We start from the raw sequence: 16,396 nt of genomic DNA on the forward strand, positions 1-16,396 counted from the left end.
GTTTCTGATAGACAGGGGAATTAAGGGTTGTGGGGAGAAAGCGGGAAAGTGGAACTGAGCCACTTCAGATCAGCCATGATCTTATTGAATGGCGGGGCAGGCTCGAAGGGCTAGATGGCCTACTCCTGCTCCTATTTCTTATGTTCTTATGCTATGTCCCCTCGTGTTAGCCATCACCATCCGAGGAAAAGGGCTCTCACTATCCACCCTATCTAACTCTCTGATCATCTTGTATGCCTCTAATTATTTCAATTTCTCTTATTTCAATTCCTTTATTGTCCAGGACAATATATTCACAATATTTTTAAAACAGAAATTAAACATTCCCATTTGATTTCAGGTATTAACATATTCTGTTAGTTTGTTCTTTATTATCGGTGTCAGGCTGGGTTTGGAGCAAAGGAGGTTGAGGGGAGATTTGATCGAGGTGGACAAGATTCTGACAGGTTTAGATAAGGTGGACAAAGAAAAGCTGTTCCCATTAGCTGATGGGACAAGGACGAGGGAGACACAGATTTAAGGTTTTGGGTCAGAGATGCGGGGGGGTGTGAGGAAGAATATTTTGATGCAGCGAATGGTAATGAACTGGAACTCGCTGCCTATGAGGGGGGAGGAAGTGGAGACAATAAACAATTACAAAGGAAATTGGATGGACATTTGAGGGGTTTCAAACACGAACAAGGGCAGCATGGTAGCACAGTTGTTGGCACTGTTCCTTCACAGATCCAGGGACCTGGGTTCAATTCCCAGCTTGGGTCACTGTCTGCATGGAGTTTGCACATTCTCCTCGTGTCTGCAGGGGTTTCCTCCGGGTGCTCCGGTTTCTTCCCACAGTCCAAAGATGTATGGGTTAGATTGATTGGCCATGCTAAAACTGCTGCTTAGTGTCCTGAGATGCGTAGGTTAGTGGGATTAGTGGGTAAAATATGTAGGGATATGTGATAGGGACTGGGTGGGATTGGGTCGGTGCAGACTTGATGGGCCAAATGGCCTCTTTCTGCACTGTATGGTTTCTACGATTCTATTCTAAATGCTGACTAAATATCTCTGACCTTCCTCACACCCTGTCACTCTGTGATCCTTGTGAAATTTGAAACCAGGTTTTCGCAACAAAACTCAAACAGCATCAGCCCACTGGAGGCAAAGTCATGAGACTGTCCAGTCCAGCAGAAAGAAACCCTCCGACCCTCCGCATTGACCAACTGTGAGAATGAACAAAATGCAGTCCTGGATGTAACTGAGAGCAGAAACAATAACCACAGAATCCAACCCCTGTCTTCAATCATGAACTTGTTGATGTCTCAGCAGCTGGGATGAAACTCTGAATCCCTTCCCACATTGAGAGCAGGTGAACGGCTTCTCCCCAGTGTGAACTCGCTGGTGTGTCAGCAGGTGGGATGAAACTCTAAATCCCTTCCCACACTGAGAGCAGGTGAACGGTCTCTCCCCAGTGTGAACTCGTTGGTGTGTTTGCAGGTTGGATAACCGACTGAATCTCTTCCCACACTCAGAGCAGATGAATGGTTTCTCCCCAGTATGAACTCGCTGGTGTGTCCGCAAGTGAGATAACTGAGTGAATCCCTCCCCACACTGCGAGCAAATGAATGGCCTCTCCCCAGTGTGAACTCGCTGGTGTGCTCGCAGGTTGGATGAATGACTAAATCCCTTCCTACACTGAGGGCAGGTGAATGGTTTCTCCCCGGTGTGAACTCGCTGGTGTTGCTGCAGGCTGGATGAATGACGGAATCTTTCCCCACACTGAGAGCAGGTGAACGGTTTCTCCCCGGTGTGAACTCGCTGGTGTCTCCGCAGGCTGGATAATCGAGTGAATCCCTCACCACACTGACAGCAAGTGAACGGCCTCTCCCCAGTGTGAATCCGCTGGTGCTGCTGCAGGCTGGATAACCGAGTGAATCCCTTCGCACACTGCGAGCAGCTGAATGGTCTCTCCCCGGTGTGACTGTGTCGATGAGTTTCCAGCCGAGATGGAGCTATATATCCCTTCCCACAGTCTCCACATTTCCAGGGTTTCTCCATGGTGACTCTCCAGGTTAAACAATCAGTTAAATCTCACCCAGAACCCGGGTACAGTCTCTCCCCGCTGTGAATGCTGCCATGTATTTCCAGGCTGTGTAACTGGCTCAAGCTCTTTCCACACTCACTGCACTGGAACACTCAGGGGGGGTGTTTCCGCATAAAGCCAGGGTCTGATTGGCTGGAGGACCAGAGTCCTTCCGGTCCTCCAACCTTTCCCATTGGTTAACACCGCAGCATCAACGCACATGCGCAGCTTCCCCTCTCCCTTGCACATGCGCAGCTTCCCCTCTCCCTTGGACATGCGCAGTCCCGGGCCGGGGAAGAGCGGCTACTCGCTCTGGGCGGAGCCGCCAGCCGGTTGCCCTGGAAACCTTGTCTCCAGGAGGGGAAAAACGGGTGGGGGGCGGGGCTCCCGTGTCCGCGCGCCGGGCCTGCGCACTGGAACCCGGAGACGTCACCGCGGAGCGATTCCGATTGGCTGATTCAGGCTTGTGAGGTCACAACGCGGAAGTGGTCAATGAGCTTCAGGTTAAACCTTCCTCCTCTGAGCAACATCTGGGAGGGAATCAGTGTCTCCCCCTTTCCATTTCTATTCTCATTCTGGGGGGAAACTGGGGACTTGCAGCAACTGAAGGGAAAGGAACTGAATCCAGGGAGGGAGCAGACTCTGGGAAGGTTGGCCCAGGTCTCTCTCTTAAACGTAGAAAAACTACAGCACAAACAGGCCCTTCGGCCCACAAGTTGCACTGATGATATCCCTACTTACCAGGCCTATCTATAACCCTCAATCCCACTAAATCCCATGTACTCATCCAGGAGTCTTTTAAAAGACCCCAGCGAGTTTGCCTCCACCACCACCGACGGCAGCCGATTCCATTCACTCACCATCCTCTGAGTGAAAAACTTACCCCTAACATCTCCTCTGTACCTGCTCCCCAGCACCTTAAACCTGTGTCCTCTTGTAGTGACCATTTCAGCCCTGGGAAATAGCCTCTGAGAATCCACCCTATCTATTCCTCTCAACATTTTATAAATCTCTATCAGGTCACCTCTCAACCTTCGTCTCTCCAGGGAGAAGAGTCCCAGCTCCCTCAACCTATCTTCATAAGGCATGCCACCCAATCCAGGCAACATCCTTGTAAATCTCCTCTGCACCCTCTCAATAGCTTCTACATCCTTCCTGTAGTGAGGTGACCAGAACTGCACACAGTACTCCAAGTGGGGTCTGACAAGGCTCCTATAAAGTTGCAGCATTACCTCCCGACTCCTAAACTCAATCCCTCGATTAATGAAGGCCAGTACACCATACGCCTTCTTAACCACATCCTCTACCTGCAGGGCCGATTTAAGAGTCCTACGGACCCGGACCCCAAGATCCTTCTGATTCTCTACACTGCTAAGACTCCTACCCTTTATATTGTACTCCAACCCATTGGACCTGCCAAAATGGACCACTACACATTTATCCATGTTGAAGTCCATCTACTACTTCTCCGCCCAGTCTTGCATCCTATCTATGTCCCGCTGCAACTTCTGACATCCCTCCAGACTATCCACAACACCACCAACCTTCGTGTCGTCGGCGAACTTACTCACCCATCCCTCCACTTCCTCATCCAGGTCATTTATGAAAATCACAAACAGCAAGGGTCCTAGAACAGATCCCTGGGGCACTCCACTGGTGACCGACCTCCATGCAGAAAAAGACCAATCCACAACCATTCTCTGCCTTCTGCAGGCAAGCCAGTTCTGGATCCACAAGGCCAAAGCCCCTTGGATCCCATGCCCTCTCACTTTCTCTAGAAGTCTTATCGTACGCCTTGCTGAAGTCCATATAAACCACATCTACCACTCTCCCTTCATCAATGTGTTCAGTCACATTTTCAAAGAACTCAACCAGGCTCATAAGGCACGATCTGTCCTTGACAAAGCCATGCCTTCTACTTTTGAGCATACTAAACTTCTCTAAATGTTCATAAATTCTGTCTGTCAGGATCTTCTCCATCAACTTACCAAACAGTGAGGTTAGACTTTCCCAGTGAGAGTGTTGTAGTGCAGTGAGTGTGGAAAGAGCTTTAACCAGTTACACAGCCTGGAAATACATGGCAGCATTCACAGCGGGGAGAGACTGTACCCGGGTTCTGGGTGAGATTTAACTGATTGTTTAACCTGGAGAGTCACCATGGAGAAACCCTGGAAATGTGGAGACTGTGGGAAGAGATTCAAAGCCCATCTGTGCTGGAAATCCATCGCCGCATTCACACCGGGGAGAGACCGTTCACCTGCTCTGAGTATGGCAATGGACTCCACTCTGTCTTCGAAACTGCTGGCGCATGAGCATGTCCATGCTGGGGAGCAGCAGTTCACCTGCTCCATTTGTGGGAAGGGATTCATTCAGCGTCCAACTCTGCTGCGATACCTGGCAGTTCACACTGCAGGGAGGCCGTTCCTCTGTTCTGTGTGTGGGCAGGGATTTATCAGGTGACCAGTGTGTTGACCCACCAGCAAGTTCATGCTGGGACAAGGCCAATCATCTGTGCTGAGTATGGGAAGGGTCTTCCTGTCTTCAGGCTCACCAGAGAGCTCACAGTGGGGAGAGGCTGTTGTTCATCTGTACTGAGTGTGGGAAGTGTTTTGGGAATGCGTCCAGATTTGCGAGACGCCAGTGATTCACACTGGGGAGAGGCCAGCTTTGTGTGTGGGAAAGAGTTCACTCAGTCATCAACCCTGTTGCAACATCAGGGGGAGGCCATTCCCCTGCTCCGTGTGCAGGAAGGGATTTACTGTCTCAACCAGTCTACGGATGCCCCAACGGGTTCACTCTGGGGACAGACTATTTGCCTGCTGTGTGTGGTAAGGGTTTCATGGATGTCTCCAGCCTTGGCAGACACCAGGAGAGGCCTTCCTGCTGTGCGTGCGAAGGGATCCACTCATTTATCCAACTTGTATAGACACCAGCGGAGACACGTCAAGGAGAGGTCATTCACCTGCTCTGAATGTGGAAAGGGATTCACTCAGTCATCCAGCCCTGTGCACACACCAGGCCAGTCATAGCGAACCTTTTATATTCAGACTGTGGACACTGCAATGAAGTTACTGTGAAAGTCGCCACACCTGTTCGGGTACACTGAGGGAGAATTTAACATGGCCAATGCGCCTAATCTTTCGGACTGTGGGAAGAAACCAGAGCACCCAGAGGATACTGAGAGAACACGCAGACTCCGCAGTTAGTGACCCAAGCTGGGAATCGAACCCGGGTCCTTGGCATTGTGGGGCAGCAGTGCTAACAACTGTGCCACTGTGCTGCCCTGGTGGTACATATACACTGGCATTGGGGACAGCCCAAGGGTTGATCCTGGGTATAAAGGGGTTATCTTATGAGGAGAGGTTGAGTCGATTGGGTCTGTAACTCATGCAGTTTAGAAGAATGAGACGTGAGCTTATTGAGACACATGATCGGGGGGTTGACAGGGGTAGTTGCTGAGGGGCCGTTTCCCCTTGTGAAAGAGTCCTGGACCAGTGAGAATAATCTCAGAGTCACCCCTCTAGAACAGAGATTGGACTTAAACCTGGTGTTGTCAGACTTTTTACATTATCAGTCATGATCTCTGTTACCAAGTGTCATTTTGACCACAGAGTGTTTTTTAAGCCTGGTGTAATTGTTTTACTGGCTTCTGTTGAGGTTCTGAGATGTGTGGGCTTTGAGCAAGTTTTTCAGTTTGTGAGAGTGTGACCTATAATTAGGACCTGTTTTGCTAAGTGCTGCTGTTTTCACTGCAATCATTGTTCTGATAAGTTACTGTAATTGTTAACCTTTGTCATTTACATAAAGAAGTTCCTCCTTTGAAACAACACTTTTCTTTCCCTTATTTGTGATCTCAAGTCTCACTGAATGGCAGAGGAGACTGGATGGCCCACTCCTGCTCCTACCTCTTCTACTCCTTCTTTTCCTTACTCAGAGGGTAGTAAGGGTGTGGAATGCCCTGCCTGCAGCAGTTGTGGACTCGCCAACTTTAAGGGCGTTCAAATGGTCAGTGGATCGGCATATGGATAACATTGGAATAGTTTAGGTTAGAGGGTCATTAGATTGGTTCCATTGGTCGGCACAACATCGAGGGCCGAAGGGCCTGTACTGCGCTGGAATGTTCTATGTCTTGTGGTTGAGTGGAAAAGTCGCAGCAATGGACAAGGATGGACGATCTCATCCTCAACGGATTGGAAAGCAGACATCAGACACGGCAAGAGCAGCATCTCCTGAACAAGGCGACCCTGATGGTGGGTGAATTGAACCCCCTCACCCAGAGAACAGAGTATTTCACTGATAGAGGGATCAGTAAAGAGAGGAATGATATTTCTGCAGGCCATATTCCCCTGCGGAAGAGAAAAAAAAATAGGAAAAGGAAGCCGTCATAATGAGAATGGTGAATCCGAAGGAAAAGGTTCACTTATCATAGGATCCCTACAGTGCAGAAGGGGGCCATTCAGCCCATTGAGTCTTACTGACTCTCTGTAAGAGCATCTTACCCAGGCCACCCATTCTCCCTATCCCCATAGCCCTGCACATTTACCATGGCTAATCCACCTAACCTACACATCTTTTGGACACAAAGGAACTAGGAACAGAAGTTAGCACATTCACCCCTCGGAGGCTCACTGCCATTCAATCAAATCATGGTTGATCTCTCTCTCGTCTCAAATGTTCCCTGTATCCCCCTTTCCCTTTTTTATTTGAAATATATCTATCTCCTTTTTGAAATCATTTAATGATTCAGACTATTGGGCAGCGAGTTCCACTAAATTACCACTCTCTGTGAGAAGCAGTTTCTCCTCAGTTTTAAATCTACCACCTCTCAGCCTGTCCCTGTGACCTCTTGATCTAGACACCTCCATAAGAGGAAACATTTGCGCTGCATTTACTTTATCAAGATAAAAGTGAAATACTGCAGATGCTGGAATCTGAAACAAAAAGAGAAAATGCTGGAAGATCTCAGCTGGTCTGTGGAGAGAGAGAGAATAGAGCCAGTGTTGGGTCTGGATGAGCCTTCATCAGAACAAAGCAACGAGAATTGGGGTGCAGGGGGATGGGAGTGTTTGGACAATGGAAACGTAAATTTTAGTATACAGGAGGCTTAGAAGGTGCCAGAAGTGTCCATTAAGTGATCAGAGTGAATGAATAATAAAACAGAGGTACAGATTGCTAAAGGATTGTCTGAGGAATGTGCCGGGTGGGGAGGGGGAGGGTGTGGAAAGAACATAGAATATTACAGCGCAGTACAGGCCCTTCGGCCCTCGATGTTGCGCCGACCAGTGGAACCAATCTAATGACCCTCTAACCTAAACTATTCCAATGTTATCCATATGCCTATCCACTGACCATTTGAACACCCTTAAAGTTGGTGAGTCCACAACTGCTGCAGGCAGGGCATTCCACGACCTTACTACCCTCTGAGTAAAGAACCTACCTCTGACATCCGTCCTATAATTACCACCCCTCAATTTAAAGCAATGTCCCCTCATGTTGGCCATCACCATCCAAGGTAAAAGGCTCTCACTATCCAATCCTCTGATCATCTTGTATGCATCTTGTAGAAGGAGAGCTGGAATGGAGAAGTGGAAAAATAGAAGTGAAAAAGGATGATAAAATGGATGAATAGGATGAAATGAAATGGAATAAAATAAATGGAAATGGTGGGGAGTGGGGGAGATGGAGGAAAGAGTTCATAAGAACATAAGAAATAGGAGCAGGAGTAGGCCATCTAGCCCTTCGAGCCTGCCCCGCCATTCAATAAGATCATGGCTGATCTGTCGTGGCTCAGTTCCACATTCCTGCCCTCTCCCCATAACCCTTAATCCCCTCTCTTATCAAAAACCCATCAACCCACGTCTTAAAAATATTTAGCGAGGCAGCCTCCACCACTTCAACGGGCAGAGAATTCCAGAGATTCACCACCCTTTGAGTGAAGAAGTTCCTCCTCAACTCCGTTCTAAACCGACCCCCCTTTATCTTGAGGCTGTGCCCCCTAGTCCTACTATCCTTTCTGAGCGGGAAGAGTCTCTCCACCCCTATCCTATCCATCCCATTCATCATCTTATACGTCTCAATGAGATCTCCCTGAACACAATGTTTAGTCTGTAAAATGCCCAAAGATGAGGCTCTGCTCAACATTAAGGGCATTCAAATGGTCAGTGGATAGGCATACGGATAATATTGGAATAGTTTAGGTTAGAGGGTCATTAGATTGGTTCCACTGGTCGGCGCAACATCGAGGGCCGAAGGGCCTGTACTGCGCTGTAATGTTCTATGTTACTCCAGTTTGTGTGGGGGTTTCACTAGAACATTGCAAAAGGCCAAGGACAAACATGTGGACAGGAGGGGAAGGTGGTGTGGTGAAGTGGCAAATGGCAGGAAGGTCTGGGTCTGCTTGTGGACAAAGTCTTTTTTGCAAAGCGGTCACCCAGTCTGCGTTTGGTCTTTCTGATGTAGACCGCACCACATTGGGCATTGAATGCAATAGATCAGGTTGAGGGAGGTGCTTGTGAAGTGATGCTTCACCTGAAAGGGGTGTTTAGGACCTGGGATAGTGAGCAGAGAGGAGACACAGGGGCTGGTGTGGAACCTTCTACGATTGTACAGGAAGGTGCTGTGGGTAGTGGGGTGAGTGTTGGGTGTGATGGAGGAATGGACCAGGGTGTCCTGGAGAGAACGATCCCTGTGGAATGCTGATGGGGGATGGGGAAGGGGGGCACGAGGGGAAGGTGTGTTGAGTAGCAGCATCATGTTGGAGTTGGCGAAAATGGTGGAGGATGATCCTTTGAATGCGGAGACTGATGGGGTGAAAAATGAGGACAAGGGGGACCCTATCCTGGTTCTGGGAGGGAGAGGTTGAGAGCAGTGGTCTAAGGGATGGGTTGGACATGGTTGAGAGTCCTGTCAACCACAGTGGGTGGAAAAACCACGATTGAGAAAGAGGGCAGCCATATTGGCAGCACTACTTTGGAAAGTGACATCAGATGTGGCAGAGGCAAAGGAACTGGGAGAGTGGGATGGAATCCTTACAGGATGTGGGGTGTGAAGAGCCATGGTCAAGGTAATTGTGGGAGTCAGTGGGCTTATAATGAATATTAATGGACAGTTTATCACCAGAAATGGAGACAGAGAAGTCAAGGAATGGAAAAGTGTCAGAGATGGATCATGTGAAGTTGATAGTGGAAATTGGAAGCAAACTGATAATTTTTTCCAGGTCTAGATGAGAGCATGAAGTGGTGCCAAAATACTTTAGCAATCCCTTTTAAAATTTTATACATCTCAATCAGACCTTCTCACATCTTTCTAAACTCCAGCAAGAATAAGCCCAAACTGTTTAATCTCTCATACATTAACCCTTTCATCCCCAGAATCAATTTGGATCAATTTAGCACAGCCAATGCATCTGATCATATCCTTGGACTGTGGGAAGAAACCGGAGCACCCGGAGGAAACTCACGCAGACACAGGGAGAAGTGCAAACTCCACACAGACAGTGACCCGAGGCCGGAATGGAACCTCGATCCCGGGCGCTGTGTGAAAAGAGGCCAGGAATCTGATGTGTATCAGTGAGCATCTCACCAGGAGGAACGCTGACATCGGCAGACATGCACAGTCGATAAGGAAACAGAAGATGGTTCTAGCAGCTCGGACTCGGAACTGGAAGCTATTTGTTACATTGAACAGGAGTCTCAGAGGTGAAAGTGAATGCAATTAGATCAAAATAAAGTTACATTTACCACAATGAGTTTGTGACTGCATTTTATTAACATCAAATGATACGTTTTACAAGATGGAATTCACAGAGAAACTCTGACTAATGTGAGTACTGAGCATTCGATACATATGAGGGTACAGATTATGTTCCAATATAACTCAGAAACACGGGTAGGGAGAGCAGTAATCGGGACTGTAATCATTGTCTGTGTTACAATCCAGGTCAAAAATTCTAAGGTCTTTTATGATGTCAGCTTAAACCATAAGTTTTGCACTTTCAATGTGACTAGGTTAAGCCCGAGATATTTCACTTCAGGTATGATTTAAATGATGCACCAGGAAGCTTTTATCAAAGAAAGTTTAATGAAGAATACACTTAACACATGGAAAGAAAATTAGCAACAGCTTTTACCATTTACAAACAAAAACATGATATTGTACAACAACTTAATGCACTGTTCCAATACAACAAACCTCCTTATAAATATACACCTGTCCCAAATTTAGTACAGAAAATAAGAATGCTCCTGTTGTTGTGCAGCTCAGCAATCCCTCTGTGAATGAGTTCTTAGGATAGAGAATTCAAACTCTGGCTTCTCCGTTCTGGAACTCCCAACACCAGGATGATGTCATGCTGGCCTCGAGTTAGCAATCCACCAACATCAGAATTTTCACTCCAGGAAGGTGAAAAAAAAAGCTGCTTCCAACATAGTAGATTTTCTACTAACAGGGAGAGAGGCACAGAAATACTGCCTTTCAGTCTGGATCACACACAGCTTCTAAAACTAAAAGCGAATCCTTGGATTCCTCTGTAAAGGAACCACCTGACATTGACTTGTCAATCAATCCTCCCACAACACTTCAGAAGGCTGTAAACTCCCAGAAAGTGCATTAGGCCCAGAGTAAAAATAAACAAAACCCCATTTAAACCATTTAAGCAGCAATCAAAGGACATCTAATCCGGCAGCCAGTGTCAAAATGAAAAAAAAACAGGCTTGCTTACAAACAAACTGCACAGAACATGATTTTAAAAAAATTCTTAAAGCCTTTATGGGAATGGGAAGCTTCCCATTTAATAGCATTGATGGTGGATTCAGAAATATGAATTCATATCTGGATGGGGATATGAAGTGAGATAATATTTATGAAAGGTGTGAAGGGTTAAGTTTTAAGACTTTTAAACATACAGAGTGTAATTGGTGTGACTTTAAATGTAATATTCAACCCAGAAGCAGCTTTTTTCACAGTATAATTGCTAATTGTAATTAAAATACTGCAGATGCTGGAATCTGAAACAAGAACAGAGAAAGCTGAAATACTCAGCAGGTCTGCCAGCGTCTGCCGGGAGAGATAAACAGAGTCAATGTTTCGAGTGACTTTGGCTCCTCATCAGAGAGAGGGAGAATGTGTCAGATATTCAACTGGGAGAGACAAATGAAATGTAGTAACTTTGAGAACAAAAGACAGATCACCCGGGGCGGGTGGGGGGCCCCAGTGTGGGAGGGGGACCCCAGTGTGGGAGGGGGGCCCCAGTGTGGGAGGGGGGCCCCAGTGTGGGAGGGGGGCCCCAGTGTGGGAGGGGGGCCCCAGTGTGGGAGGGGGGCCCCAGTGTGGGGGGGGGCCCAGTGTGGGAGGGGGGGCCCCAGTGTGGGAGGGGGGCCCCAGTGTGGGAGGGGGGCCCCAGTGTGGGAGGGGGGCCCCAGTGTGGGAGGGGGGCCCCAGTGTGGGGGGGGGCCCCAGTGTGGGAGGGGGACCCCAGTGTGGGGGGGGGGCCCAGTGTGGGGGGGGGGCCCAGTGTGGGGGGGGGGCCAGTGTGGGAAGGGGACCCTAGTGTGGGAGGGGGACCCCAGTGTGGGAGGGGGGCCCCAGTGTGGGAGGGGGGCCCCAGTGTGGGAGGGGGGCCCCAGTGTGGGGGGGGGGGGGCCAGTGTGGGAAGGGGGCCCCTGTGTGGGAGGGGGGCCCCAGTGTGGGAGGGGGGCCCCAGTGTGGGAGGGGGGCCCCCAGTGTGGGGGGGGGGGGCCAGTGTGGGAGGGGGGCCCCAGTGTGGGAGAGGGGCCCCAGTGTGGGAGGGGGGCCCCAGTGTGGGAGGGGGGCCCCAGTGTGGGAGGGGGGCCCCAGTGTGGGGGGGACCCCAGTGTGGGAGGGGGGCCAGTGTGGGAGGGGGGCCCCAGTGTGGGGGGGGGGGCCCCAGTGTGGGGGGGGGGGGCCCAGTGTGGGGGGGGGGGACCCCAGTGTGGGAGGAGGGGCCCGGTGTGGGAGGGGACCCAGTGTGGGAGGGGGGCCCCGGTGTGGGAGGGGGGCCCCGGTGTGGGAGGGGGGGCCCGGTGTGGAAGGGGGGGCCCGGTGTGGAAGGGGGGGCCCGGTGTGGAAGGGGGGGCCCGGTGTGGAAGGGGGGGCCCAGTGTGGGGGGCGGGGGCCCAGTGTGGGGGGCGGGGGCCCAGTGTGGGGGGCGGGGGCCCAGTGTGGGGGGGGGCCCAGTGTGTGGGGGGGGGGCCCAGTGTGGGGGGCGGGGGCCCAGTGTGGGAGGGGGGCCCGGTGTGGGAGGGGGGCCCGGTGTGGGAGGGGGGCCCCGGTGTGGGAGGGGGGGCCCGGTGTGGGAGGGGGGGCCCGGTGTGGGAGGGGACCCAGTGTGGGAGGGGACCCAGTGTGGGAGGGGGGCCCCGGTGTGGGAGGGGAGCCCCGGTGTGGGAGGGGACCCAGTGTGGGAGGGGGACCCCGGTGTGGGAGGGGGGCCCCGGTGTGGGAGGGGGATCCCAGTGTGGGAGGGGGGCCCCAGTGTGGGAGGGGGGCCCCAGTGTGGGAGGGGGGCCCCAGTGTGGGAGGGGGACCCCAGTGTGGGAGGGGGGCCCCAGTGTGGGAGGGGGATCCCAGTGTGGCGGTGGGGGGGGGGGGATCAGCATTGAGGCAATTCACGTATGGGTTTTTTTTCAAATAAGGTTTAAGACGGAGAAAGGTTAAAGTCTGAAGTTGTTGAACTCAATGTTGAATCCTGAGAGCCGGAAACACAGAAAACAGGAGCAGGAGGAGTCCACTCGGAGCCTGCTCCGCCCGTGACATTGATCATCAAATTCAATATCCTGACCCCACCCCCCTCCCCCCCTGCCCCAACCAATATCCGTAGATCCTTTTAGCCCCAAGAGCTGTAACTAATTTCTTCTACAAATCAGACAACATTTTGGCCTTATTTCCATTCTGTGGGAATGAATTCCACACCTTCATCACTCTCTGGGTGAAGGAATTTCTCCGGACCTCAGTTCTGAAAGGTTTATCTTCAAACCCGAGTTCTGTAATGCGCTTACTATTAAGCTGATGAATAATTTAACGTGACTCGGAGTTTGGAAGATGTACCACTTATTCATCTTAGTATCAGAAGTTTAAATTCAAACATTCAGAAGATCAGAGTATTTGAACTATTTTAAAACCCAGTTGAATGTGGTCTCTGTATCAGTGACTTGGCCTGATTTATCCCGGAACCCCAGGATACCCCGCTCCCTGACACTAAAGGGAAAATTCGCATGACCCCTCCACCTAACCGGAACATACCTGGACTGTGGAAGGAAACCGGAGCACCCGGAGGAAACCCACGCAGACACGGGGACAATGTGCAAACCCCACACAGTGACCCAAGGTCGGAATTGAACCTGGGTCCCTGGCGCTGTGAGGCAGCAGTGCTACTAACCACCGGGCCACCCCACGATTATCACAGTTTGTCTCTGAGTTTTTACCCATTGATTAAAGGACGCGGAATCACAGAATCTCTCATTGCAGAAGTTTGACCCATCAAGTCACACAAAAACTACCTGACTTACCGACCGAATCCCATCTGCCAGCACTTGGCCCATCGCCCTGAATATTATGACGTGCCAAGTGCTCATCCAGGTATTTTTTAAAGGATGTGAGGCATCCCACCTCCACCACCCTCCCAGGCAGCGCCTTCCAGACCACTGAAACCCTCTGGGTAAAAAAAGCTTTTCCTCACATTCCCCTAAACCTCCTGCCCCGCACCTTGAACCTACGTCTGTTCGTGACTGACCCTTCAACTAAGGCTGCTCCTTATCCACTCTGTCCATGTCTCTTGTACACCTCGATCAGGTCACCCCGCAGTCTGACTCTGCTTTCAACAAAAACAACCCAAACCTATCCAACCTCTCTTTGTAACGTAAATATTCCATCACAGGAAGTATCCTGGTGAATCACCTCTGCACCCCCTCCATTCGTGTTAAACTCATTGGTCTTATCTCTACAGCCCTTCTTAAATAACAGAACCACACGAACTGTCCAGTTCTCTCCCCCATGGTGAGGGAGGAAGTGGAAATTTGGGTCAGAGCCCCTGCAATTTCCTCCCTCACCAGCCTGGGCCACAAATCATCCGGACCTGGAGACTGATCCGTTATTAAGGCTGCCAGCACCTCCAATACCTTCTTACTCATTACGTCAATTTGCTCATGAACCTTGCAGTCTCTCTCCAAGTTTAATATCTCGATCCTCATTCTCTTGGGTGAAGATGGATGTGACATAGTTGGCCAACACTCAGCCAATGTCCCAAATGGGCCTCTTTCCCTGGTTATCCTCTTCCCGTTGATACACTAATAGGATATTCTGGGGATTTTCCCTACTTTCACCAGCCAGAGCTTTCTCGTAGTCCCTCTTTGCTCTCCTAACGTCTTTCTTCAGCTCCACCCTGTATTTTCTGTATTCTACTAATGCCTCTGATGGTTTGTCCCCCAGCACGGTGACACAGCAGCACAGTGGTTAGCACTGCTGCCTCACAGGGACCCAGGTTCCATCCTTGCCTTGGGTCACTCTCTGTGAGGGGTTTGCACATTCTCCCCATGTCTGGGAGGGTTTCGCCCAGGTGCTCCGGTTTCCTCCCACAGTCTGAAAGATGTGCTGGTTCGGGGCATTGGCCACGATCCCTCAGTGTAGCACCAGGGTGTGGTGGCTATGGGATTTTCATAGTTACTTCATTGCAGTGCTAATGTAAGGCTAGTCGTGACAAATAAATAAATAAACTTGTAGCTGCTCTCTTTTCCTTCTCACTGTATCCTGAATATCTCTGGTCATTCATGGTTCTCTGTGCTTGTTACTCTTTCCTATAACTCTCGAGGGAACGTGCTGGGTGTGTACCTCATTGATGTGGTGGAGGCTACCTCGCTAAATATATTTAAGACACGGGTAGATAGGTTTTTCGTAGGCAAGGGAATTAAGGGTTATGGGGAGAGGGCGGGAAAGTGGAACTGATCCACTTCAGATCAGCCATGATCTTATTGAATGGCGGGGCAGGCTCGAAGGGCTAGATGGCCTACTCCTGCTCCTATTTCTTATGTTCTTCCCCCAGTGCTCATCTGTAGATTTCCCCACAAGTTCCCACTCTACTTTGGCTAGATCCTGCCCTATTTTACTACGTTAATCATGGCACAACCCAATTCCGGCCTCTCTGATTGCCTGGATCCATGACAGTTCGCCTATCGCCTCAGCAGGTCCACAGCAGACACCATCTCCCTGGCCCTGCACTCAATCTGGAACAGCTAGACAACAAGGACACCTACGTCAGACTTCCACTTCTTGACTACAGCCTTCAACGCCATCATTCCTACAAAAGCCATCTCCAAACTCTGTGGCCTGGGGCCTCGGCTCCTCCCTCTGTGACTGGATCCTCGAATTCCGAACTCACAGACTACAATCAGTAAGGACAGGCAACAACACCTCCTCCACGATCATCCTCAACGCTGGTGCTAAACGTGGCTGTGTCCTCAGCCCGTTACTATACTCTTTATACAACTATGACCGTGTGGCCAAATTCTCCTCCAACTCAATGTTAAAATATGCTGACGACACCACCATTGTGGGTCAGATCTCAAACAAAGAAACAAAGAACAAAATCAGCCCGGGAAACAGGCCCTTCGGCCCAACGAGCCCGCGCCGCCATCTCAACACCACCAGTCCCCCTCTCTACCCACGACCCCTACCTAATGTATTATGGACATCCAGATTGAGGGAAAACTGATTTAGGGACAATTTATTCCTGCCAATCAGCCTAACAGCACATCTTTGGGATGTGGGAGGAAACCGGAGCACCCGGAGAAAACCCACACAAGCACGGGGAGAATGCGCAAACTCCCACAGACACCGGCCCAAATCCATGTGTCTGCACAGCAATCAGTGATAGTCACTGAGCTGTCGTCTTGCCCAGTATCTGGTCCAGTTCAGGCACACGCTAACAACATGAAGCACTAGGCCAATCTCGAAACAACCAAGAGCAGCCCCAGTACGACCCATCATGTGTATGTCCCTCGTTGGACACGAGGTGGACCGACAACGATGAGGTGGAGTGCAGGAAAGATAGAGAATCTAGTGAACTGGTTCGATGGCAATAATCTCTCCCTCAATGTCAACAGGACAATAGAGATAGTATTCGACTTCAGGAAGGGTAGTGGAAGGCATGTCCCTGTCTACATCAACAAAATGGAAATAGTCGAGAACTTCAAGTTTCTGGGTGTCCAGATCACCAACGACTTGTCCTGGTCCCTCCATGCCGATGCTTTAGTTGAGAAAGCTCACCAATGCCCCTACTTGCTCAGGTAGCAAAGGAAATCTGGAATGTCCTCTAGGACTCTC

General features: G+C 50.4%; 1 protein-coding gene across 1 annotated transcript in view; it reads right to left on the reverse strand.

Moving 5' to 3' along the window:
• LOC145355156 (uncharacterized) overlaps window positions 1–16,396 on the reverse strand; it is a 34,858-nt gene that overhangs the window by 15,263 nt on the left and 3,199 nt on the right. The window contains exon 3 of the mRNA XM_080207073.1: window positions 1,291–2,044. Within this exon, the coding sequence (XP_080063199.1) occupies window positions 1,291–2,044 (754 nt within the window). The remainder of the gene's footprint in view (window positions 1–1,290; window positions 2,045–16,396) is intronic.

Source organism: Carcharhinus amblyrhynchos, chromosome 18, assembly GCF_965287045.1.
Source record: "Carcharhinus amblyrhynchos chromosome 18, sCarAmb.v2.hapA, whole genome shotgun sequence".
In the NCBI taxonomy this organism is placed as follows: domain Eukaryota; kingdom Metazoa; phylum Chordata; class Chondrichthyes; order Carcharhiniformes; family Carcharhinidae; genus Carcharhinus; species Carcharhinus amblyrhynchos.